General features: G+C 36.6%; 1 protein-coding gene across 1 annotated transcript in view; it reads right to left on the bottom strand.

The window, feature by feature from the left end:
* Positions 1-1,974: 1,974 nt before the first annotated feature.
* NARF (nuclear prelamin A recognition factor) overlaps positions 1,975-24,430 on the bottom strand; it is a 65,206-nt gene continuing 42,750 nt past the window's right edge. The window contains exons 8-11 of the mRNA XM_031968444.1: positions 21,234-21,297; positions 8,309-8,446; positions 7,369-7,526; positions 1,975-5,512 (exon numbers count right to left, since the gene is read on the bottom strand). Coding sequence (XP_031824304.1) covers positions 5,271-5,512; positions 7,369-7,526; positions 8,309-8,446; positions 21,234-21,297 — 602 coding nt within the window. The 3' untranslated portion in view covers positions 1,975-5,270. The remainder of the gene's footprint in view (positions 5,513-7,368; positions 7,527-8,308; positions 8,447-21,233; positions 21,298-24,430) is intronic.

Here is a 24,430-nt window from a genome sequence, read left to right as displayed (position 1 = left end):
TCTTTAATTTTTTCCAAATTAAAAGGAGTGTATTTTCTCTCTTTTTGACCTGAAGAGTCAAGCTTTTCAATCACAGGATATGCATTTATAAAATCAGATATATTTTTTCCTTCATTTTTTGCTTTAATTAATGCCTCTTCTAATCTTGTCATATTCTGCTTTACAGGAGAAGCTGACTGTTTCTGCCTCTCTCCCTCCCCCTTCTTCCTCCACCCATGAAGGGTTAATTGAGGGGGGAGGAGGATTCCACATCATGGATGTGGAATGATCCAATTCCTCCTGCTGTGAAGTATCACACTCAGAATTGTACTTAACTCCATTCTTATCTGATTCTGCCTGCTTTTTACCTAGTTTAGTTGGCACCTGTCCCTGCTGCTGTTTGTTCTTTTTCTTTATTTTAATACTTATAAAGTTTCCTAAAGCCAGTAGTATTAAATTATATGTATTAAGTATGTCTTTGGAAATTGAATTAGGTCCATTTTTATTATAGAATTGACAAAGATCCTTTCCTACTAATTTCCATTCGTCTAGATGTAATTTTTTTTCCAGAGAGAAACAAGGACATAATGCTCTTAACAGTTTCTAAAAGTTCAGTGATCTGCTGCAAAATTATAATCAAACCTTGGCTTTCAATAACCTTGACAATGCTCTCTAAACATTTTCCTTGAACAGAAACAGAAGGCTGTTTTCTAAACATCTGTCCCATCTTAGCTGAAATTCTACTTTAACTCTTTCAACAAAATTTCTTTGTTGTACTCACCCTAATTTCTGGGTTGAGGAGACTTTTCCACTGGATTAGGATCAGAGGCTTTTCCACTGAGATCAAGATTGGAGCTTTTCCAGTGAAATCCACTGAGGGGCCAGTCAGTCCCACGTTCAGGGTGCCAAAATGTGATTTTCTTTTTAAATATAATAAGGGTTCTCTCTGGGAGCAGGTTTCTTGGAGAGGTTTTCTGGAGGCAGCCTTAGTTTCAGTTGAAAGTATTAATCACTCCAAAATGCAGCCAGGTGCTAAAAGTTCAAATCTTTTATTGTGTCCTTCAATATAGCCTGGTTAGCTTTCTTAGAGGCCTCTCTCTCTTCTTGGTTCTAAGAGCTCTTGCAGCTTGTCCTTTGCCTCTCCTTTCTTCAGCCTCCAGCCAGCACCAAGGTGAATCTGTCTTGCCTCTGAGAAAGGGCTTCTGGCTCTCAATCTCCCAGAGTGCTCTGTGTCTGCCCCAGAGTGCTCCTCTCCGATCCCTAGGAATGTTCCGAAGTAACTCACCCAAAGCCAAGAGCCTCTTTATATATGATCTCCCAAAGGTTAACTCCTTCTGGAGGCAGGGATTAAGGGAGGTGTGAATTCGGATATCTCATACTAAACCCTGAAATCTCCCAAACGTGTGAACTCTAATGAGTACTTAAATACTTCTTGCTTATATGAGCTCTCTAAAGGTGTGAACACAAGCATTATTGTCTATCAGTTCTACTTAGTACCTTGTTTCTTCTGGCCCACAATATCTCCTTCTAAGATCAGATCAATCATACTGAGCCATGCTAAATTAGATAATTATTGTCCCTATCAACTCTAATGACAACACTTTGTAAGGATTCCAACAGGTTACATTTTAAGTTTCAAAGTATATGATAATATGCTGCTTACTATCATATAAAGAGAGACTTTGGGGGTTTCTTAGACTAAAGATACTGGAATAGTTTGCCATTTCCTTCTCTATGTTAATGGAACTGATGCAAAAACAGTTAAGTGACTTGCTCAGGATCACACAGCTAATAAGTATTTGAGGCCAGATTTCAATTCATGAAGAGGAGTCTCCCTAAATCCAAGCAGGATGCCCTTTTAATTGTGCCACCTTGCTGTCTGAACTAAAACAGTGAATGTGAATATATAATTCTAAGGTATTACAAAGTTGTAAGTATTTATGAGCTCATACCGTGGTCTAGGTGATGAAATAAGATGCCAGTCACAATTAAATGCATTATTTGACATATCCATTATCTATTTCAGATACATAATACCAGAATTCAAAGAACAGCATTCAGATACAACACCCAACAGAGGCTATTAGCAATGTCTGATATCACAAGTTTAAGTTTATTTTGTTTTTTTGTACGATATACTACAAAATATCAAAATATACATGGGTTGAAGAGTTGAAGAAAATTACCTTCACAGCTCTGCAAGGATGATCCCGTCTCACCAATACCTTTGCCCTACCTCTTTATGAGATGACCACTGTATAGGGTAAAGGTAGGGCTACCAAAAGTACATTATAAGATATAGGACCACAAAATTCCATTTAGAATTTGAATTCTAACTAAAAGAATAAAAATAAATTATGTGTGTATGTGTGCGTATATGAGCTCTATTTTCACTTCCTCCTTTGTACTTAAGAGTACAGAAGCAAAGGAACATATAAAGACAGGATTACCAATGAAGTATGTGGCAAATATCTTTACATAGCCCTCAAAAGACTAAAATAGAGATTTCCTCAACCCATTGGGTCATAAATTGCCTTGAGCTCAAGCACCTCCATGTGGAGTAGGAAATTGGGGTATATGTTAGCTATTGTGTATTTATTCTATTCTAAGTCAGTTTTATTTTCATTTACTGACATTAATTATTAAAAATAGCTTCCTTGATTTCAATTTAAAAACAATAGCATTAGGAATATGTAAAGTTGTTATCATGTGTACCCAGTGCCTAATCTTGATGTTCCAGGTCTGTTGAGAAGAGACTGAACAAATTCTTTGTCTGCTAGTCCTTTTCATCTTGTTTGTAAGAGACAGCTTGGTGGAAGCACCCTGGAGAGAGGTCATTTGGACATGTGGACTTAAAAGGTGGTGCAATAATAGTATATACGTGATTTTGCTTTTCTTTTTCTTTGTATCCACAGATCTTAGTAAAGTGATTGGCAAAAAGGAGATATTTATTGAATCTGTTTCCAGGTTCCAACTCCTGCTGGGAAAAACTATACCTAAATTCAATTAGTCTTCCACAATTCTTCCTTATTACGCTCTTATTACTCAGAGAGATGCTTTCAGATAAAAAAGTAGGACAAAACAAATATTATTTATCACAATACATATAATCATCCATCATATGAAGAAACACACATGCATAAAACAAACTGGTAATCTAACATTTACTCTAATCATACAAGGTTGTAGTTACATGGAGGGGCTATAGGATCTCACTATAAATATGAGGATTTAAAACAAAGTTACTTTGACAATCTCTAAAAACTGTTCAGGAAAATTTGCATTTACTTATAAGTTTTTTTTTTTTTTGTTTTTTTTGTTTTTTTTTTCCTACAGAATTTACTGGATCCGGTCAAAGATTGTTTTGAACTGTGTATCTCCAGATTACTTTTCTGCAACTAACTCCTTATACTCATTCTTTCCGTCCCACAATTCCTATTTCTATTCAGGAAGAAAAAGGCCACAATTATCAGTATTTGCAGTGCATGAAAGGAAGACTATGTTATACAAGTGGTTTATGGAGCATGAGTAGATAAATTAATTTCCTTTGCATGAGACAAAAACACTTTTGATTTGGAAGCTGCCAACAAAGCAATGAAGAAGAAAGAAAGTAAAAATGGGACTAAAAAAGATAGGTCTGTGAAAAGGGATCAGAAATATTGGAATTAAAAAGGATTTTTGAGATCCACCAATTTGATTTCAACATCTTATGGATAACAAAACTGATAAAGATTTGCTCATAGCCACAAGGGTAGTTAGGGCAGTCAGAATTAGGACTATTTCCTTACTTCCAGACCAATGCAGTTTTCCATTTCCAACAATTGCTTCCTAGAATGATTTAGGTTTTGTTAGGCATTTCTTTGGGGAGGTTTATAAAATTGGAAAAAAAATTTCTAAGCAGAAAATGTGAGTTATTTTTATAGGTCCAATTCTGATGACAAAGTATTGTCCAAGTACTTTAAAGAAGCAGGTCTTTGTTAAAACATCATCAATATCTGCCTTAAGCTTCAAAGTATTCTAATTCCACCTGCATTGTCTTCTTTTGAAATGCTGGGGATATTTGCTATCACAAAGATTATAATGAAATCGGGAATATTCTCTATAATTTATAGGATTGTCATTTACACTTCCCATCTTTTTCATAATCACAGTCAAACATAATGCTGATTCTGCTAAATGTTTTGGTGAAATTATTCATTGTCTTTGTTCCTTTCCTTGGACTTCCTCTTGGGAACTACACAGGGACTATGTACCACAGTAGAGGTTGAAAAATGTGGTGGTAGAGAAAGCCCCAATCTCTTGGATTCTATCCCAGCCTGGATGGCTTTGCTGCCTTCTCTGTGGGCCTCATGTTCCTGCTCTATGTTACAAATGCTCGATGCCTAGGACCTAGGAGTTGAAACACCTCCAAACTTCATGTGCTTATTCCTTCCCCTACTATTCACCACACTCAGAACATTTTTTTTTAACCATGGGTTCTTTGCTCAGTTACCCCTCTTCCTTTTCTGTCTGATCAATGATGCCTTCTACTAAAGCTGTATACAGTGTATACAATGACTTTACAAGCCCCACAGTGCCCCATCCCTTCTACCCTGGACCCTGAGCTTTTGTCCTCATTCCTATAGGTCCTCTTGATAGGTCCTCTACCTCTTTATTCCCTCTGGCCCTTAATTCTTCAGAGAGGTTTTGAATCCCTGTATTTACATCCTGTTCCTTCTCTTGCCTCTTTTCCCCCCAATTCTTGGCTCTGAAATGGTTTGTTTATGATGAATGTTTGGATCTGAAAATCCATTCCACTTGATAGTAAACCACTCCTTTTATTCTTGACATTCAATTAGACTACTCATCTTTGGGTTCCTGGATACATTTTGCAGGGGATTACATGAAGTTTTTTTCAATCATTTCTCTTTAATGTGTAATAAAACTTCAACTTAATTTTTTTTTAAATTTTGGTCTTGGCTATGGGAAATACCACTTACTGTCCTTAAATTGGATCTTTAAAATAATTCTTAGAACAAAGAATATATTTTAAATTCAGAGAAATCATTCTTCGTTGGTAAAAGGTACTGTTCAAATACAAATTATGAGTACAGTACCAACCTAATTGAATAAGAAAATAGGAAACCTAAGAGACTATAATTTTCAGGAAAAAAAAAACTTGTTTTAAGAGGAAAAAAAACCCAGCTTCTTCATAATTAAAGTCCAAAGAAAGTGTTTCTGATTGCATAGAATGTTTCCAAGGTCACTTATACAAGTCCTATTAAAAGGACTTACTTTTACCAACTTTGCTGTCACCACTTGATATCCATGTTGTCTGTGGGGAGTTCAGCAGAGCTATAAGTGGTGTGCAGAGCTTCCTGGACCTTTGGAGAGTCCATACCATCTAGCCACTCTTGGTATAGTTTCTGCACATGTGTGTTAGTTTCTGGAAGTTGTACAGGGATTTCAGCATATACTTCTTCCATTCGCCTCAGCAGTGCCTTGTCTGGTTTTCCATCTTCAGTCTGAGTTTGACCTTTGCCATTTAAGCATCCTTTAGAACACAAGTCCACACAAGCCCACACATGCATGTGCACACAGACACACATACACATACACACATGAGACAGGTAAAAACATATTTTAAAAAAAAATTGTTTTAGCTTAAAAGGACAGCTTGCTAGGCATGGCAAAATTGATATTCGGTTTCATAGAATCCTATTTTTTTTATGAGGTGTTAGGATTATTTAACCCTTTTCTGAAGTAGGAATCCATTCTACAACATTTTTTAGCAAATAATTTCCTCCTGCCTGTTTGAGAAGACTATGAGTGATTTGGAACTTATAATTTCCTGAGGCAGCCCTTTTTACTTTGAGGCAATTATTGTTAGGAACCATCAACTTAATTAGCAGGAATCCTAAATATCTATCTCCTAACTTCCTCCTCTACTCCTTGACTTTAAGTAGGGCAAATTTGATCCATTTTCCAAATGATAAACTCCAAAGTTAATTATTAAGTATCAAAATAATCTATATAAAACAAAGGTTGTAAAAGATAATGGAAAATTACATGGTGATTGCAAACTGGCTTATAATGTATTGACCACTATGATTTTGCATCAAAGACAAAACTGATTTCATAAAATAAAAGCAAGGAAAAACAGACAATCAGCCTGAGTGTTAAAGTGGTATCTAATCCAACATTAAAAGAAACATAAGGCTTTTAGCATGTTGAATAAATCCTCTTTTAAGAATATGTGGGAAGACACAGGCAAGAATTAATTACATAGAATAAAAAGGTTTAGATGGAGAAGCTGCCATCTTCAGAGGCGAAGGAATACCATCCATAGCACAGTTAGATGACAGGTCCTTCAATCAGTCAGGTGCCACCAGGCTGAATGCAGGAACTGTTCTCTACTAGGAAACACCAACACTTTTTTGGGACATATCAAAATGTAGGAAAAGGTCATTTTTCCTTCCTCTTTCTACCAGTGTCAATAACTGATTAAACTCTCAAGCTGTGACACCAGGTTAGGTAGCTATTCTGTTCCTTGAGGACACCTACCCTACAGAGGAGGTACTCAGTGATTTTTGTATCATGGACATCTTTGGCCGGCTTGTGAAGCCTATGGATCTCTTCACAGAATATTTTAAAATGCATAAAACAAAATATTTACAATTACAAAAGAAATCAACTATATTAAAATATGATTATCAGAATATGTTTTTGAAAAAAATTCTCAGACCCAGGATTGAAAGCCCCTGGTATAATGCAAAATATTCTGATATATTGGTCCTGTCAACCAAAAAGAATTCTTTTATCAAATATAAGTAAAGGAGACTAATTTTTATTAGCCTTCATATATAAAAATATCTATAAGTAGCACTTTTTATGGTGGCAAAGAACTGAAGATGCAGACCTCATCAATTAAAAACTGTTGTACATTAATGTAATATAAAGCTGTAAAAATGATGAACATGAATACAAAGAAGCATGGAAAGACTTCTATGAACTCATACAAAGTGAAGTAGAAGCAAGAAAGCAATGTACAGGGACTACTGAAATATAAATGAAAAGAACATCAAAACAATCAAAACTGAATGCTGTGGATTGATAATGTCCAAGTTTGATCCCCAAATTTTTCTATCTCTTTTTAAATTCTTTGTTACCAAAGAGATGGCTCTTTGGAGAAGGCAGGGGAAGGGATACAATGGAACAATAAATAAAATAAAATAAAATAAAAACTTATTTTAAAAAATGTCCAAGCTACTTTGAAATTGAGACTATTTCTTATTTTATACTTAACTCCACAGGCTGAACTTTTAACATAAGGGAGTGTCCTAGGCAACTGAACTAGCCACATTGTAGAGGTAGCTAGAAGCTTAAATTCTATTTTTATTTTATTCTTACCTCCAGGACAGGCCAGGACTTCTACAAAGTGATATGGGAACTTGCCCTTTTTAAGTTTCAGGACCATGTTCTGGATATTTCGAAAGCCATAAGCAGCAGCGAATCGTAGCATTATTTCCCCATTTTTTTCCAGAGTAACCTCCTGGAAGTCTTTGTTTCTATAAATAGAATAGATTTGGAGACATTAGGTTTCCCAATTTTTGCCCTCAGAGTGAGCCACATAATAAGAAATTTACATGGGATGGGACATATTTGCACAATTATAATTAGTCACTGACCTGAGTTTGCTGACATACAACAAATGAATATATGCAGTATAGAAATCCCACATTCAGCAGCAGACTAAAACTAAGAATGAGTTGCTCCTAGGCTAAGGGAGCCACAGTGTCTACTCTCAAGGGTTTAATGTAGTGGGGGGATAAGATACCAATGGAAAGGGTTACAACACTTTTAAAATGAGATGGTATAATAGCTATAAAATATAAGAGTAGTAATTTAATACTAGTAGACTAGTACTGATTTTGGGGAAATTGGGTTTTTATGGAGTGGTTTATTAGGGAAAAATTTTTTTTTTTTTTACCAAAACATGGGTCAAATTGGCAACATGCTAAATAGATGAGCACTGGATCCTTTACCAGAGTTTTTAGAGGAAAATAGCTTCTTGTATATAACAGTGTTTTGCCAATTCATTTTATGGTTTTTGTCAGAGAAAAAAAATCTCAAATGATAACTTTGTGACATATTACAAGAGATACAAGAAATAGGTCTTTACACTGTGATTTCATACGAAAAAAACAATCTGATTTAGGGGTAACTGAGGGCTTCACATTCTAATATCAATTGTCTTTCAAAAATAGCAGTTTTTATTCTCCCAGTCAGTTATTACTACAAGTTCTGTGGAAATATTACTTTGGGGAATTCCAAATATACCCAAACTTACTTCAATGCTTTGTAAGTAATTTCCTTAATGTTCATGTCAAACAGTTCTTTGGCAGCATATTTAAAGATGTGTTCCAGGTAACCATCTGACCTGGTTGTACCATCATTCACTGTGTCTTCTTCCTTTATCTCACCAAACCTTGAAAAACATATAGAAATAAAGAGAATTCTAAAATGAAGCCACTGACAATCCCTCGAAACACTCATCCAAAAAAGAGCAGGTGCTGACAAAAAAAAAAGTTCAGTTAAATTCAGATGGCAAGCAATCTCTTCTTTATTTTGGAAAGAAATCAGAATTTAAGAGTTGTAACTCAGGGCAGAGCCAAGACAGTGGAGAAGACACACATTTCTTTCATAGCTCTCCTACTACCCTCACACTAACTATGAAATTCAGCCTTTGAAATAGTGGTGGACTGGAAGAATCCACAAATATTGGGAGTGCAGCAAATTACCAGCAGAAGATAATTTCGAAGATTGCAAAAAAAGGTCTGTTTTGGTTGGTCAAGGGAGGTGGCCAGGCACAGGAAGGGAGGCAGAGCACAGAGGCCAGTGCATACTCTGCAGACCTGCAGTGGGATGCAGTCTCCACGGGGCAGTGTAAATTCCACAGAGCAATGCAGACTCCATGCTTCAGAGAATCTATGGGGAGTAGTCTTCCACAGTATTGGCTACTCTGCCCTGGGTGCAAGTCAGTAGATCAGCAGAAAAGTTATAAAACATTCAACACAAACACAAAAGGTAAACAATGAACCCCAAAGCACCAGTCTCACAGGACCTGGCCACATCCACCCAGCACAGGAGTGATTCAGCACAATCCCAGTATGCAGCCACTGCCACTTCCTGGTGCCTGTAGAGGAAGCTTGGAAAGCCTTCCTTGCCCTAAAAACAGATCCCAACTTTTTTTTTTTAATGAGTAAAAAAGCAAAGCGAACTCTAACTATAGATAGCTTCTATGGTGAAAGAGAAGAACAGTTTTCTAACCTTTAGGAGACTAAAAGCAGATTGTCTCCAGATGAAACCCCAAAGGGTAATATAACCTGGTCCCTACCACACAAGGCTCTCCTGCAAGAAATAAAAAAGGATCTTAAAAGAGAGCTAGAAGAAAAATTGGGAAAGGAAAAGAAAACTTTGCAAAACATATAACTCATTAAAAGATAGGTTTGATAAAGTGGAAAAAGAAAACAACTCCTTGAAAAACAAAATAGGTGAAATGGAAAAGGTAAAGAACTCCCAGGAAAACAGAATTTGTGAAATGGAAAAAGAAAATAACTCCTTTTAAAAAAAAATGTGAAATGGAAAAAAAAAAATCCATAGAACAAAACAACTCATTTAAAACAACTGGACAAATACAAAAAAGAAGTTTTCCTACTTGGGAAAACAACTGACCTGGGAAATAGACCTAAGAGAGATAATCTAAGGATTATTGGACTCCCTGAAAACCATGATAAAAAAAGAGACTAGACATTATTTTTCAGGAAATCATCAAAGAAAACTGCCCAGATAAAATAGCTATTGAAAAAATTCACAACACCTCCTAAAAGAGACCACAAAATTAAAATTCCAAGGAATATTGTGACTAAATTACAGAACTATCAGACCAAGGAAAAAATATTACAAGCAGACAGGAAAAAAACAAAACAAAAAACAAAAAACAATTCAAATACCAAGGAGTCACAATGAGGATTACTCAAAATCTAGCAGCTTTCACATTAAATTATCAAAGGGCTGAAATCTGATATTCTGAAAGACAAAGGAACTTGAAATGCAGCCAAGAATAAACTACCCTGCTAAATTGAGCATTTTCTTCCAGGGAAGAAGATGGGCATTCAATGAAACAGGTGAATTCCATTTATTTATGATAAAAAGACCAGAGCTAAACAAAAAATTTGACCTCAAAATATAAGACTCAAGAGAAGCATAAAAATGTAAAAAGAACTCTTGAGAACCGTATTTCTGTTATGAGTATATATAGAGAGTGAATGTATAATTTGATTTTACTGTTGTAATATAAAAAAGAACTAGAGATGGGAAGGGGATTGTACCAGAAAAAGAGAAAAGTGGAGGTAAAAAGAAGGAAATCACATCTCATGAAGAGGCAAAGGAAACCTATTATATTTAAGGGAAAGAAGGGAGAGAGATAAACATAGTGTGAATCTTACTCTCATCAGATTTGACTCAAAGGGGAATATTAGACATATTTGGTTTACAGAGAAACTTCACCTTATTGAAAAGTGGGAGAGGAAAGGTGAAAAGGGGAGGAGTAGGCTAAATAGAAGGGAATACAGAAATGGTAGGGGAAAGGTATAAAAAAGGTGGAGCTACTCTAAAGGGGAAGGGGTGCTAGAGGCAAGTGGTGCTCATAAATTAAATCCTGGGGAGGAGGGTAAAGGGAAAAGGAAAGAGAAAAGTATAATCTGGGGATGAAAAGATGGCAGGAAATACAGAATTAGTAGCTTTAACCATAAATGTGAATGGGGTGAACTCTCCCATAAAGTGGAAGTGGAAAGCAGACTGGATTAAAAACCACAATCCTACAATATGTACAAAAAACACATTTTAAACAGAGTAATATATACAGAGTAAAGATAAAAGGCAAGAGCAGAATCTATTAGCTTCAGGCGAAGTAAAAAAAAAAAAAATAGATGTAACCATTCTGATTTCAGATCAAGCAAAAGTAAAAATTGATCAAATTAAAAGAGATAAGGAAGGAAACTATATCTTGTTAAAGGGTACCATAGATAATGAAGCAATATCAATATTAAATATATATGCACCAAGTGATATAGCATGAAAATTCCTAAAGGAGAAGTTGAGTTTCAAGAAGAAATAGATATCAAAACTATAATAGTGGGAGACTGTAGAGGACGACCTCAGATAGTGGGAGAATTCTGGGAAAGGTATACTTGAAACAAGGACAGCAGAATGCCTTCAGTTAAGCACTTACTTGGTGGGATTGGTGAGATAATGGTTCTCTAGTTCATATATACTCAGTGTGATGTAATGATGTAATCACTTTACTTAGCACTTGCACAGTATGATATGGTGGTGTAATGGTTCTACAGCTGGCACATGCTCAGTGTGCTGTAATGAAGTAATCGTACTAAGGTATTTAAGGGCTGAGAGGACTTGGAATAAAGAAGACTCGGGTCTCCATCTTGGACTATCCCTTCGTGAGTCTCCTGCCTTCATCACTCCTCCACTAAGACCAAGGACCCAGGCTGGTCCCGAGGTCCTCCAGAGAGTTAGTCCAGAGCTAGTCCAGATGGTATATTTTAATCACCCTAGTGTGGGGGCTCTAGAAAGCAATGGTACATTTTGTCATCCCAATTTGGGGACTCTAGAAAGCACACTACATTTTGGCACCTAAATGTGGGGCCCTAGAAACACAGGGCCTTGCAAAGCAGGGCACAAATCAGCTTGATTGACACAATCAGCTGAATTCAGTGGAGAAATCCCTGTGACCTGGAATAGGATAAATATAAAAATAGGCAAGCTGGAAGATTCTATAAGAGCTAAACTAATCACTTTCATATTTCAGCTGAAATGGGGCAAATACTAAGAAAAGAGCCTCCCCCACCCCAAGGGAAGTATGTAGAATGCATAGTTAGGTTAATAGAGTAGCAAGGTTTGTTGGTAACTCAGAGGTAGATAAGTGGGCTCTTAAGTATATTAGAATGTACATCTTCTTGGCTCTCTAAAGAAGAAAACTTAGAGCTAGAGATGTGGGAAATAGTGGGAGAGCAACTAATTGAATATTATGAAGATATGGGTCCTGACTCAATTCCTGAGGAAACATTTCTTATGTACAATACAAATGGCTTTAAAAAGTTCCACAAGTTCTAAAACAAGGAAAAATTTTAATGTGGACAGCCAGACAAGCAAGTGTGAGAAGAAAAAGCAGGAGGGGCATGGTACTGATAACACAGCTAGAGGGCATAGACAGTTAGGCCAAGTTAAGTATCTTAAGTACCATGCTGATAAGCTTAAAGCGTGTGGTACTTCTCACTTTCACATCTCAGTTTCTCTTCCACCTACATATGCAGGCACCCTTAGGGCATTCCCCATCTTCTGACCTCTTCCCTCAATTTCACCTTCTTGAGTGTAGAGAGGAGGAGGAGTGGGAGGGGCAGTGACACCATCAGCACCACCCATGCAGCAGTTCTGTTCACCCCCTATTACAGCCATTACAAAAGGTATTAGTTAAAGCTAAAGAGGAAGGACAGGATACATGTGATTTGAGAATAGAAGCATACCCTGTGATTGAAGAGTTTGACTCTTCAAGTCAAGCCAGGAGTGTAAAAAGATTACACTCCTTTTGTTTAGGCTTTTCTCCCTTCTTTCCCTCTTATCCCCCCCCCCCTTCCCAGTATTAAACTTGTGAGCACCACTTGCTTCTCACAGCCCTCCCTTTTTAGTACTCCTCCCTGCCCCTTGCATTCCTCCCCCTATCTTACTCCTTTCCCCCACAGTTTCCTTATTCCCTTCCACTTAGCTTATTCCTTCCCTTTTCACTTTTCAATGAGGTGGGAGAAGTTTCACCATAAATTGAATATGTCTAAAATGTTTCTCTTAAAGCCAATTCTGATGGCAGTAAGGTACCCACTATATTCATCCCCCTCCATTCTTTCTCTCAGATATAATAGGATTCCTTTGCCTCTTCTTGAGATGTAGTACCCCCACTTTACCCTTTTTCTGGTACAATGTCCTTTTCACCTCTAGTTTCTAGAACAAGGTACACATGTATTTTTTATACATCTTTATAGCAGAAATATAGTTCCCAAGATTTCTTTTTACCTTTTTAGGTTTCTCTTGAATTCTGGATTTGTAGATCAAACTTTTTGTTAAGTTCTGGTTTCTTCATCAAAAATAGGTGAAATTCACTTATTTTGTTGAATGACAATCTTTTTCCCTGGAAAAAGATGCTCATTCTGACTGGGTAGGTTATTTTTGGTTGCATACCGAGTTCCTTAGCCTTTCAAAATACTATATTCCAGGCCCTTCGATCTTTTAAGGTGGATATCACTAGATCCTGGGTAATCCTTATTGTGGCTCCTCTACATTTGAATTAGGGTTTTCTAGCTGCTTGCAGTACTTTTTCCTTCGTCTGAGAGTTCTGGCATTTGGCCACTATATTTCTTGGTGTTTTGATTTTAGGATCCCTTTCAGTAGGTGATCGATGAATTCTTTCAATGTCTATTTTACCCTCTGTTTCTATGACTTCTGGGCAGTTCTCTTTGATAATTTCCTGGAAAATAGTGTCCAGGCTCTTTTTTTCATCATATTTTTCTGGGAGTCCAGTAATTCTCAGATTGTCTCTCCTAGATCTATTTTCCAGGTCTGTTGTTTTCCAAAGAAGGTATTCACATTTTTTTCCATTGTTTGATTTTTTTGGTTTTGCTTCACTGATTCTTGTTGTCTCTTCAAATCATTCAATTCCATTTGTTAGATTCTGATTTTCAATGAAGTATTTTCTTCACTCACTTTTTTATATCTTTTTTAAATTGTCCAACTGAGTTGTTTTGTTCTATGGAATTTTTTTCCATTTTGCCAATTTTATTTTTTAAAGAGCTATTTTCTGTTTCCAGTTCACTAATCCTATTTTTCAAGGATTTTATTTCTTTATCCACTCTGTCTTTAAATGAGTGGGATGACTTTTCCAGACTCTCTTGCCAAGTCTTCCTCTCCTTTTCCCATTTTTCTTCTAGCTCTCTTGTGAGAGCCTTTTTAATTTCTTCTATGAGATTCATCTGTGCTGAGGAACAGATGATCTCCTCCTTTGGGGATTCACCTGGAGACAGTCTGTTTTTAGTCTCCTCAGGGTTTAGAGGTCTCTATCCATAGAGCTCTCTATCCATATAGAAGCTGTCAATGGTTAAGGCCCTTTTCAATTTTTTGCTCATTTTGTCAGAGAAGAATCAAAGACAAACTAGCAAAGAAAAAAAGAAAAAAACTGCAAATGGAATCTGCTTTTTTGGGGGGAGGGGCTGGGTGGTATTACTGTGCTTCTTCTACAGACTGACGGGGGGGGGGGGGGGAGGAGAGGGGGCAGGGAAGCAGTGAGGCCTTAACAGGACAGCGATGGCTGTGCTGTGCCTGCACTCTGAGACTCTGAGAGCATGCTGAGACACTGTGGGGGAGGGGTGGCCAGATCCCGAGAGACTAGCTGTTTGGGGTTATATTCTTCACCCCCGGTGTTTTTAGCTTCTCTGCTGGGCTACTGACTTGCTGCCAGAGCAAAGTATTCAATCCTGTAGCAAAGTTGTCCCCGCAGAGGTGGCTGAGATCACACCCCACCCCCCTCCGGTCTGCTCGACTGTGAGCTACCTGCCGGGCTCAAGCTGCCGCTGCCTGCCCTCCACCTATGCCTGATCTAAAACCATCCCTGCCCTCGAATAAAAACAGACCTTTCCTGGCAAATTTCAAGGATGTCTTCTCTTGGAAATTATTTGGGGGGAAGGGGGGGTTCAGTCAAGCATTAATTCAGAGGCTTGTCATGAAATGAATTCTGAGAGAAAACACGGAGCTTACACAGCTGTGTGCCTCCTCTCCGCCATCTTGGCCAGAAGTCCCTCGATTACACTCCTTCTAATCTGGAAATTATCAAAGATCTGAAAAAGGCTTGCACTCTTTATGGGTCTACATAGTCTTATATTAAAATGATATTAGAGAATTTGGCATATGAAATTTTAATCCCTTAGTGATTGGAAATCTATAGCAAATATATATTTAGAACCTGGAGAAAACTTTCTATGGCTTTCTCAGTATAGTGACCTCTGCAAAAGATAAGCCCAATGAAATAGGCAACCTGGAGTTAATATACCAGTCATCTTTGATCAACTAGCAGGTTTAAGTACTTATGCAGATACTTTGGCACAGATTAAGTACTCTATAGCAATGTATGAGCAAATTGCTTCTGTTGCTGTCAAAGCATGGGGCACCCTCCAAGGAAGACAAGATAGATGGAAAGCATTCATGAAAATAGCACAAGGTCCAAATGAAACCTTTGCTGATTTTGTGGGACGTCTGCAGACAGCTGTCATATGAACTATTGGTGAAAATGGGGAGCTTTTCCATAGCTAACTTGTATTTTCCACTTTGTCAAACACTGGATTATTGAATTAGATTGTTTCTGAAACTTCTTTATCCAGTCTTTTCTATTGAGTTATCTAGCTAATCTTTATTAAATACTTAATATTTTTTATGACTACTGTTTCATAATACAGTTTGAGATCTGGAAGTGCTATTTCCCCTTGTTTTTTCATCATTTTTCTTGATATTTTAGATCTTTTGTTTTTCAAATGAATTTTGTTATAATTTCATCAACCTCTATAAAATATCATCTTGGTAATTTGATAGGTATAGCATTAAAAATATAAATTAATTTTGGTGACTGTCATTTTTATAATATTGGTAATATAAAATAAAATAGATACCTAGATAAAATAGATAAATCTTTGGTAAATTGGATTAGAAAAAGGAAAGAGGAAAATCAAATTGTTAAGTCTTAAAAATGAAAAGGGAGAACTTTCCACTAATGAAGAGGAAATTAGAGCAATAATAAGGAGTTACTTTTGCCCAACTTAATGCCAATAAATTTGATAACCTAAGTGAAATGGAGGAATATCTACAAAATATAGATTGCCCAGATTAACAGAGGAGGAAGTAAATTGCTTAAATAGTTCCATTTTAGAAAAAGAAATAGAACAAGCTATTAATCAGTTCCTTAAGAAAAAATCCCCAGGACCAGATGGATTTACATGTGAATTCTACCAAACATTTAAAGAATCAATTCCAATATTATATAAACTATGTGAAAAAATAGGGAATAAAGGACTCCTACCAAATTCCTTTTATGACACAGACATGGTACTGATACCTAAACCAGGTAGGACAAAAATAGAGAAAGAAAATTATAGACCAAACTCCCTAAAATCTTAAATAAAATATTAGCAAAGGGATTACAGAAAATCATCCCCAGAATTATACATCATGACCAAGTAGAATTTATACCAGGAATGTAGGGCTGGTTCAATATGAGGAAAACTATTAGCATAACTGACTATATCAATAGTCAGTTATATCAATAACCAATTTAACAAAAACCATATGATCATTTTAATAGATGCAGAAAAAGTATTTGATAAAATTCAACACCCATTCCTATTAAAAACACTAGAGAGCATAGGAATAAATGTACTCTTCCTTAAAATAGTCAGAAGCACCTATTTAAAATTATCAGTAAGCATCATATGTAATGGGGATAAACTGGAACCATTTCCAAAAAGATCAGGAATGAAACAAGGTTGTCCACTACCACCATTACTATTCAATATTGTATTAGAAATGCTAACTTTGGTGATAAGAGATGAAAAAGAGACTAAAGGAATTAGAGTAGATAATGAGGAAGTCAAATTATCACTCTTTGCAGATGATATGATGATAAACTTAGAGAACCCCAGAGAATCAATTAAAAAAGTTATAAGAATCCGCAATTTTAGCAAAGTTTCAGGATACAAAATAAATCCACATAAATCCTCAGCATTTTTATAGTTCACTAACAAAATCTAATAGCAAGAGATACAAAGAGAAATTCCATTTAAAATAACTGTCGATAATATAAAATATTTGGGAATCCATCCACCAAGGGAAAGTCAGGAACTATATGAGTAAAACTACAAAACACTTTTCACACAAATAAAATCAGATCTAAACAACTGGAAAAATATTAAGTGCTCTTGGATAGGTAGAGCAAATATAGCAAAGATCACAATACTACCTAAACTAATCTACTTATTTAATGCTATACCAATCAAACTCCCAAGAAACTATTGTACTGACCTAGAAAAAATAACAAAATTCATCTGGAAGAACAAAAGATCAAGAATTTCAAGGGAACTAATGAAAAAAAAAATGAAATGAAGGTAGCCTAGCTGTACCAAAATCTAAAACTATGTTATAAAGCAGTGGTCATCAAAACCATTTGTTACTGGCTAAAAAATAGACTAGATGATCAATGGAATAGGTTCACAGGACAAAATAGTCTATAACTATAGCAATCTAATATTTGACAAACTCAAAGGTCCCAGCTTTGGGGATAAGAATTCACTAGTTGACAAAAACCGCTGGGAATATTAGAAATTAGTATGGCAGAAACTAAGCACTGACCCACACTGAACACCATATACCAAGATAAGATCAAAATGGGTTCATGATCTAGGCATAAAGAATGAGATTATAAATAAATTAGAAGAACACAGGATAGTTTACCTCTCAGACCTGTGGAGGAGGAAGGAATTTGTGACCAAAGAAGAACTAGATATCATTATTGATCATAAAATAGATAAGTTAAAAAGTTTTTGTACAAACAAAACTAATGCAGACAAGATTAGAAGGGAGGCAATAAACTGGGAAAACATTTTTGCATTCAAAGGTTCTGATAAAGGTCTCATTTCCAAAATATATAGAGAATTGACTCTAATTTATAAGAAATCAAGCCATTCTCCAATTGATAAATGATCAAAGCATATGAATACACAATTTTCAGATGAAGAAATTGAAACTCTTTCTAGTTATATGAAAAGGTGCTCCAAATCACTATTGATCAGAGAAATGCAAATTAAGACAACTCTGAGATACCATTACACACCTGTCAGATTGGCTAAGATGACAGGAAAAGATAATGATGAATGTTGGAGGGGATTTGGGAAAACTGGGTCATTGTTGGTGGAATTGTGAATGAATCCAATCATTCTGGAGAGCAATTTGGAACATGCTCAAAAAGTTATCCAACTGTGCATACCCTTTGATCCAGCAGTATTACTACTGGGCTTATATCCCAAAGAGATCTTAAAGAAGGGAAAGGGACTCACATGTGCAAAAATGTTTGTAGAAGCCCTTTTTGTAGTGGCTAGAAACTGGAAATTGAATGGATGCTCATCAATTGGAGAATGGCTGAATAAATTTTGGTATATAAATGTTATGGGATATTATTGTTCTATAAGAAATGACCAACAGGATAATTTCAGAGAGGCCTGGAGAGATTTATATGAATTGATGAAATGAGCATAACTAGGAGATCATTATACATGGCAACAACAAGGATGTGGCTCTCCAACAATGAGATGATTCAAACCAGTTCCAATTGTTCAGTAATGAAGAGAGTCAGCTACATCCAGAGAGAGAACTAGGGGAAATGAGTGTGGATCACAACATAGCAATTTCACTATTTCTGTTATTGTTTGCTTTAATTTTCGTTTTCCTTCTCAGGTTTTTTTCTTTCTTTCTAGATTTGATTTTTCTTGTGCCGCAAGTTAATTATATAAATATGTATACATATATTGGATTTAACATACACTTCAACATATGTAACGTACTAAACTACCTGCCATCTAGGGGAGGAGGTGGGGGTAAAGAGGGGAAAATGTCAAATAGAAGGTTTTGCAAGGGTCAATGTTGAAAAATTATCCATGCATGTTTTGTAAATAAAAAGCTATAATAATAATGATAAATAATTTTTTAAACGAGTTTAACTCAAACCTCATTATCATTCTTTTAGGGGAACACTCTCACTTTATTAGTTTTAACTAATCAAGGTGAGTCTTTATATTGTGGTAGTATATTCTAAATCTTCCTTTATTTACAGGAATGCTACTCAAGCTCCCTACCACAAATAATTATGAAACCTAAAGAAGCACAGACTTATAGAGGTATAAGAAACCTAAGAAATCAATGTTTTTCTTTTACATATGGGGTCCAGATAGGTTAAAAAAAAAATAGGCCTAGGTTGTATAGACAGTTACAACAAGGACAAAACTAGAGACCTCAGCTCTTTCTACTATTCTCAAGTTCCATACCACATCCTTTACAAAAAGCAAAGCAGAACATATCAGGTTCTTTGAAAATACTCTTTTAGGTTTTCCAAATATTAAGTATTCATGATTGCTTAACCCTAAAAGTGAGAAAACACAGTTTTTGCTTGCTATTCTTTTTCTCAATTCAGTTGTTGTTATTGACTTCCAGGCAAATAAAGAAGAAAAAGTCTCATGACTGAATTTTCTATTCTGACTTTATGCCACATGAAAGTATTACTTCCTTTATTGGGTTTTTTGTAAGCTGTTTTTGTAGAAAAGGAAATCACATAGCAAAATCTCATCTACTGAAAGTTTCATACTTGAAAGAACACTGCCAGCTTTCATGTAATTTATAGAATTGAAACTTGTCAAACTATAATCATCTGCATACAATTTAAGAGGACTCAGAAAAAAAAAATTCCATCAATATCTAGGGGCAACCTGATATAATGACTATCTGCCAACACTGGATCAAAGACTGTTAGAACTTGTAGCACCAGCATAGTCTTACATTTCAACTTTCCATCCTTTATTGATATCGCAGAAAAGAATTAGTCTAAAAGAATCTGTCTGTAATCAAGAATGAGAAGTGTTTAGGAGAAAAGAAATTCTAGAAATGAGAGAGAAAACAGCTATTTTCATAGGTGGCATATCATTTCCTGCAGTTTCTGAAAACAGCCTACTTTTTGTTTTTCTTCCTTTTCTGAGTTGGGTAGGAAGTAATAATGTCTAAACTCCTTACTAATCCGGGTGGTGTCCAAAATGAATAACAATGCCATCCCTAATACTATGAGAATGACCTGGCTTGAATTAGCTTTACATTTCAAATTACAAATATAAAACTTCCTTTTGTATTCCTGCTGTTTCCAATATGATCTGCTGCTGCTTAATGGAGTCTCCTCAGATCTACATTTGGCTGAACTAATACAGATAAGCTGTTGAGGGTCACAGACAGTGGGGGAACTCTGGGTGAGGTATAAGACCCTTCAGCCCAGAGGCAACCTGCTAACAATATATGGTTCAGTTCCCTATCTCCCCTAAGGGCTCTCAGCCTTCCTGAGAAGTCAGGGGGCAGTGACAACCTGTGTTGTGATTGAAGCAGAATGATATCAAGTGGCAAAGAGTGATATCAGGTGGCAAATGACATACAATGACATGGCAAGTTGTGTATGTGGTCCCACGTGCACAGTATATACTTGGCACATGCCCAGTGTTGTTTTTGTTACATAAGGGTATGAGGATATAAAAATGGGAAAGCCCTTGGAATAAACTGAACCCATTTATCCACCATCCTCAGGAATCCTACCTTATCACTTCTCCATTAAGATGGTATATTTTAATCACCCTAGTGTGGGGGCTCTAGAAAGTACGGTATATTTTGTCACCCCAACTTGGGGACTCTAGAAAACAGGACACAATATTTTAATCACTCTGGTGTGGGGGCTCTAGAAAGCACAGTATGTTTTGTCATCCCAACTTGGGGGTTCTAGAAAGCAGGACACAACAGTTAACTATCATTATCTTTCAAATGACCTCATGAAAATTTTATCTTGGTGTTCCAACCTAGCTGCATTCAGATCCAGTTTATGATTTTTTTACTCTGAGAAACTGTTTAATATCATGCTGAAATCACTAAGGATACTCTAGGAAATAAACATTTATAAGGGAAGGAGTCACAATCAAATAATCCTCTTTCCCTTACCCTGTTGATTGTTAATTGTTGAATCCTAGGCCTCAAGTTAACTTAAACCATCTGAAGTCAATTTATTTCAGTCACTACCTCATAACTTCTTAAATAAGTGTCTCTTTAATATGGTAAAATAATAATCAAGATGATGATAACTAACACAGGCCTTACTAGCTTAAGCACTTTATAAATATAATTTCATTTGATCCTCACAATGATGCTGGGAGATAGGTGCTGTTATTAACCTCATTTTATAGATAATGCAACTGAGACAAAGAGTTAAGTGACTTGCCTAGGATCATAAAGGTATTGAGTGTCTATGGCTACTGCTTATAGGACCAGCACCCTATACACTGCACCACCTACGCTTCAAAATAAAAGTTACTTACAAAGTATCTACTACAGCTTCTTTCATGAATTCTTTTTTTTGTTCCATAATCTGGATAATTTCACCTGTAGACAAAATGGAAACAGATAATTAAAAACAATAATTGTGACATGCTATAAAAGTGATCACATTTTTTGAAGGCTAAAGTTTGAGATTTCTGCAGAGCATGTTCACTCATTCATACCTTTATCCTCCCTCATACCTTTATCGCCCCTCTCACAATCAATGAATAAATCTAGCATTTATTAGTAAACTCTATGATAGGTTAATAGATTTAAAGATAAAAATTAAACAGTCTCTGCTCTCAAAGAAATTATATTTTATTGGGAGATTCATCCATACAATATTCCAATTAGAGGCAACTCTGAATAGTTTTTCTACAATAAAAAGCTTTTTCTTATAGAGTATGAAGTATGTCACATCACAACTGCAAGTGCAAGACAGTTACATCTAATCAGATTCTAGTTTTACTCCCCCCCCCCCCCCCCCCCCCCCCCCCCCCCGAAATGGCCATCTACAGGATCAACTATAATGTCATGGTACTCTAGTAATTGTCTTAATATATCCAGATCTAGTTTTGAGCTATAATCCTGAATTATCAGTTGCTTTTGGCACATCTCAAAATGGCTGGCCAGTATGCATCTCAAAATCAAAATGTCCAAAACAGAACTGATTATCTTTTATCATAAATCTATCCCTTTTCCTAATCTCCCTGTTACTGACAGTAATGCTGTTACAAGAGAAATTAAGGTTCTCTCCTCTCCTGTTTTTAACAACATGGGTTAGGCTAGTTTTTTGTTTTTTTTTTTTTGCTGAGGCAATTGAGGTTAAGTGACTTGCCCAGGCTTACACAGTTAGTAAGTGTTAAGTGTCTGAGGCCTGTGGTGTTCTTTTTCCAAAATATGATTCGTTCTACAGGTTTCTTGGGGAGGTTTCTGAAGGCAGCCTTCGTTTCAGTTCCAAGTAATAATCACCTCAAACACAGTCAGGGATTTAAGTACAGTCTTTTATTGTCTCTTGGTTCCGAGAGCTCTTGTTGCTAGTCTTTTGTGTCTGCCAGCTTCTGCCTCTACCTCAACTCCGACTCCTGGCAGTCTTCCAAACTAACTGACTTCTGGCTTTCAATCCTTTTCAACTGACCTCTCCTGACTGAGCTCTTTTAGAGGTGTAATCTCAAAGGTTGACTCTTCCTCTGAGAGTGGGATTATGAGAGGTGTGCATTCGTGAATCTCATACTGAATACTGAAATCTCCCAACTTGTGAACTCCAATGTGCGAGCCAATGTGTGAACTCTCAAAGGTGTAAACACAAGCATTGCTTCTATCAATTCCATTGAATTATCACCTCCTTTCAAGTTCTGGCCCATAACAGAGGCCAAATTTGAATTCAGGCCCTCCTGACTTCAGGGCTGGTGCTCTCTCCACTGAGTCACCTAGCTGCCCCTGATTAGGCTAGTTTTTCTCCAAAAGTCAGCAAAGCTACTTTGATTGGCCAAATGGTAGAGCAAGAAGCAAGCTGTGTGACTCTTGAATAACTTCCTGAAGCCTCTCGCCATGTTGATATGATCACTGGTCGCATAAGGACTTGGTGGATGTACTGAGACCATATGAAGCCCTGTACCATCCTTTGATGACCAAATGAGTGGAAGTGACATCTATCCTTTCTGTTACTGTTAACAATGTTTTTTGTTAACTGATAAGTTGTCTCTAGTGAGTTTCATTTCACCTGATCACTGATTCTGAACTAATAGAATGCTGGCCCCTGAAGGTTACAGGAAAGAGAGTGACTTTGCCTCTGTCACATAGATTTGAAGATATAGCAAATTTTGGCTACAGTCAACGAAAAGAGGCTACTCCCTCCATGTGGCATGTCCCAGGCATTTTCCACATAGATGCCTTTAGGTCTTATCTGGTCATAGATCAAAGAGCTATCACCTTAGTTTTAAGAGGTCCAATAGGATACAACAGCATACCTGAGTGTAATGGGCTGAGGTTTGAGTTGATGCACTGAGGTCCCAAGTACATGAGGCTAAATAGTAATTGGACTATACTATATACATGATTGGATAAAGAATGGTCCCTGCCCACTCTCTGTGCAAGTCCTGATGTGTTGTACAGGAAATGACGATTTTGGTGGGTGGAGGCAGAGACAGGAACAGGAAGAGAAGCTGGGAGAGATGGGGCCTGGGTTCCATTCTCCTAGCTGCTGGTCGTGTGGCTGTGGGTCTAGCTAGCTTCTTGACTCAGCTGCACACATTGCTATTGCCGATTCTCTTCCACCTCCGATCCTTCTTCACTGAGAATAAAGACTGACGATTTTCCCCTAACCTGAACTCTGGACTCCTGCTGATTTTAAAAATACATGGTCTTCACACCTGAGTTTCAGAATTTTAGCATTCCCTCAAGAAGTAAGGAGGTAGGTACCTTCATACCCCAGGCCAGCATAAGTTAGGACACAGATGTATCTAGTATCTATCTATATACTGCATCTATAAGTGATCTAGATGGAACTGATAGAATATAGGAACAAGCTAAATCAAACCTACTTCTGCTCCCTATCTCTCATTTCCCAGAACAAGAAAATACAGAGGAGTATATCTCAAGGCACTGGGGAAAATGTTCATTCTATATCTTTGAATTAATTATCCCTTAGTAAAAGACAAACCCTTCAGGGTAGGCTTAATTCTGGGAGAATAGACCCAAAGTACAGTCAGTATTCTGTATAAATGTTCTTTTTTTGTTCTGGGAAGTTATATCAAAGGATCTCTAATTTTTTTTTCTCTCATTTTTAACCCTACATCCCCGACTCCCTCCCCATTCCCCTAATACCCCACTCTGTTGCTCTGACGAAATATTTATTAGATCTATCTTTCCCTCTTTTCTAGAGACACTTTCCCTAAAATTTCCTTCTCATTTTCAATATGTACACCCATACTAGCAAAAGCTTATTGCTATCATAATTTTAAAGATAAAATAAATATTTAAAAATAAAGATAAGAACCTAGAGATAAATTTTAGGTTTCCTCAGGGGAGCACAGGGGAAGATACAAGATTACTATTTTAGGGAGGCATTATCTACAGACTAGCATTACTTCAGCAATATTACTTTTACATAAAGGACTTCAGAGGTACTATTGTGTTGAATAACATAGTTCCTGTTCTGACACTCCTTGTAACTTCATCAGCCCAAGAGCTGCTC

This window comes from Sarcophilus harrisii, chromosome 4 (genome assembly GCF_902635505.1).
Source record: "Sarcophilus harrisii chromosome 4, mSarHar1.11, whole genome shotgun sequence".
NCBI classification, from domain to species: domain Eukaryota; kingdom Metazoa; phylum Chordata; class Mammalia; order Dasyuromorphia; family Dasyuridae; genus Sarcophilus; species Sarcophilus harrisii.
Note: the sequence above shows the minus strand (reverse complement) of the source record. Positions and strands in the feature narration are given on the sequence as shown.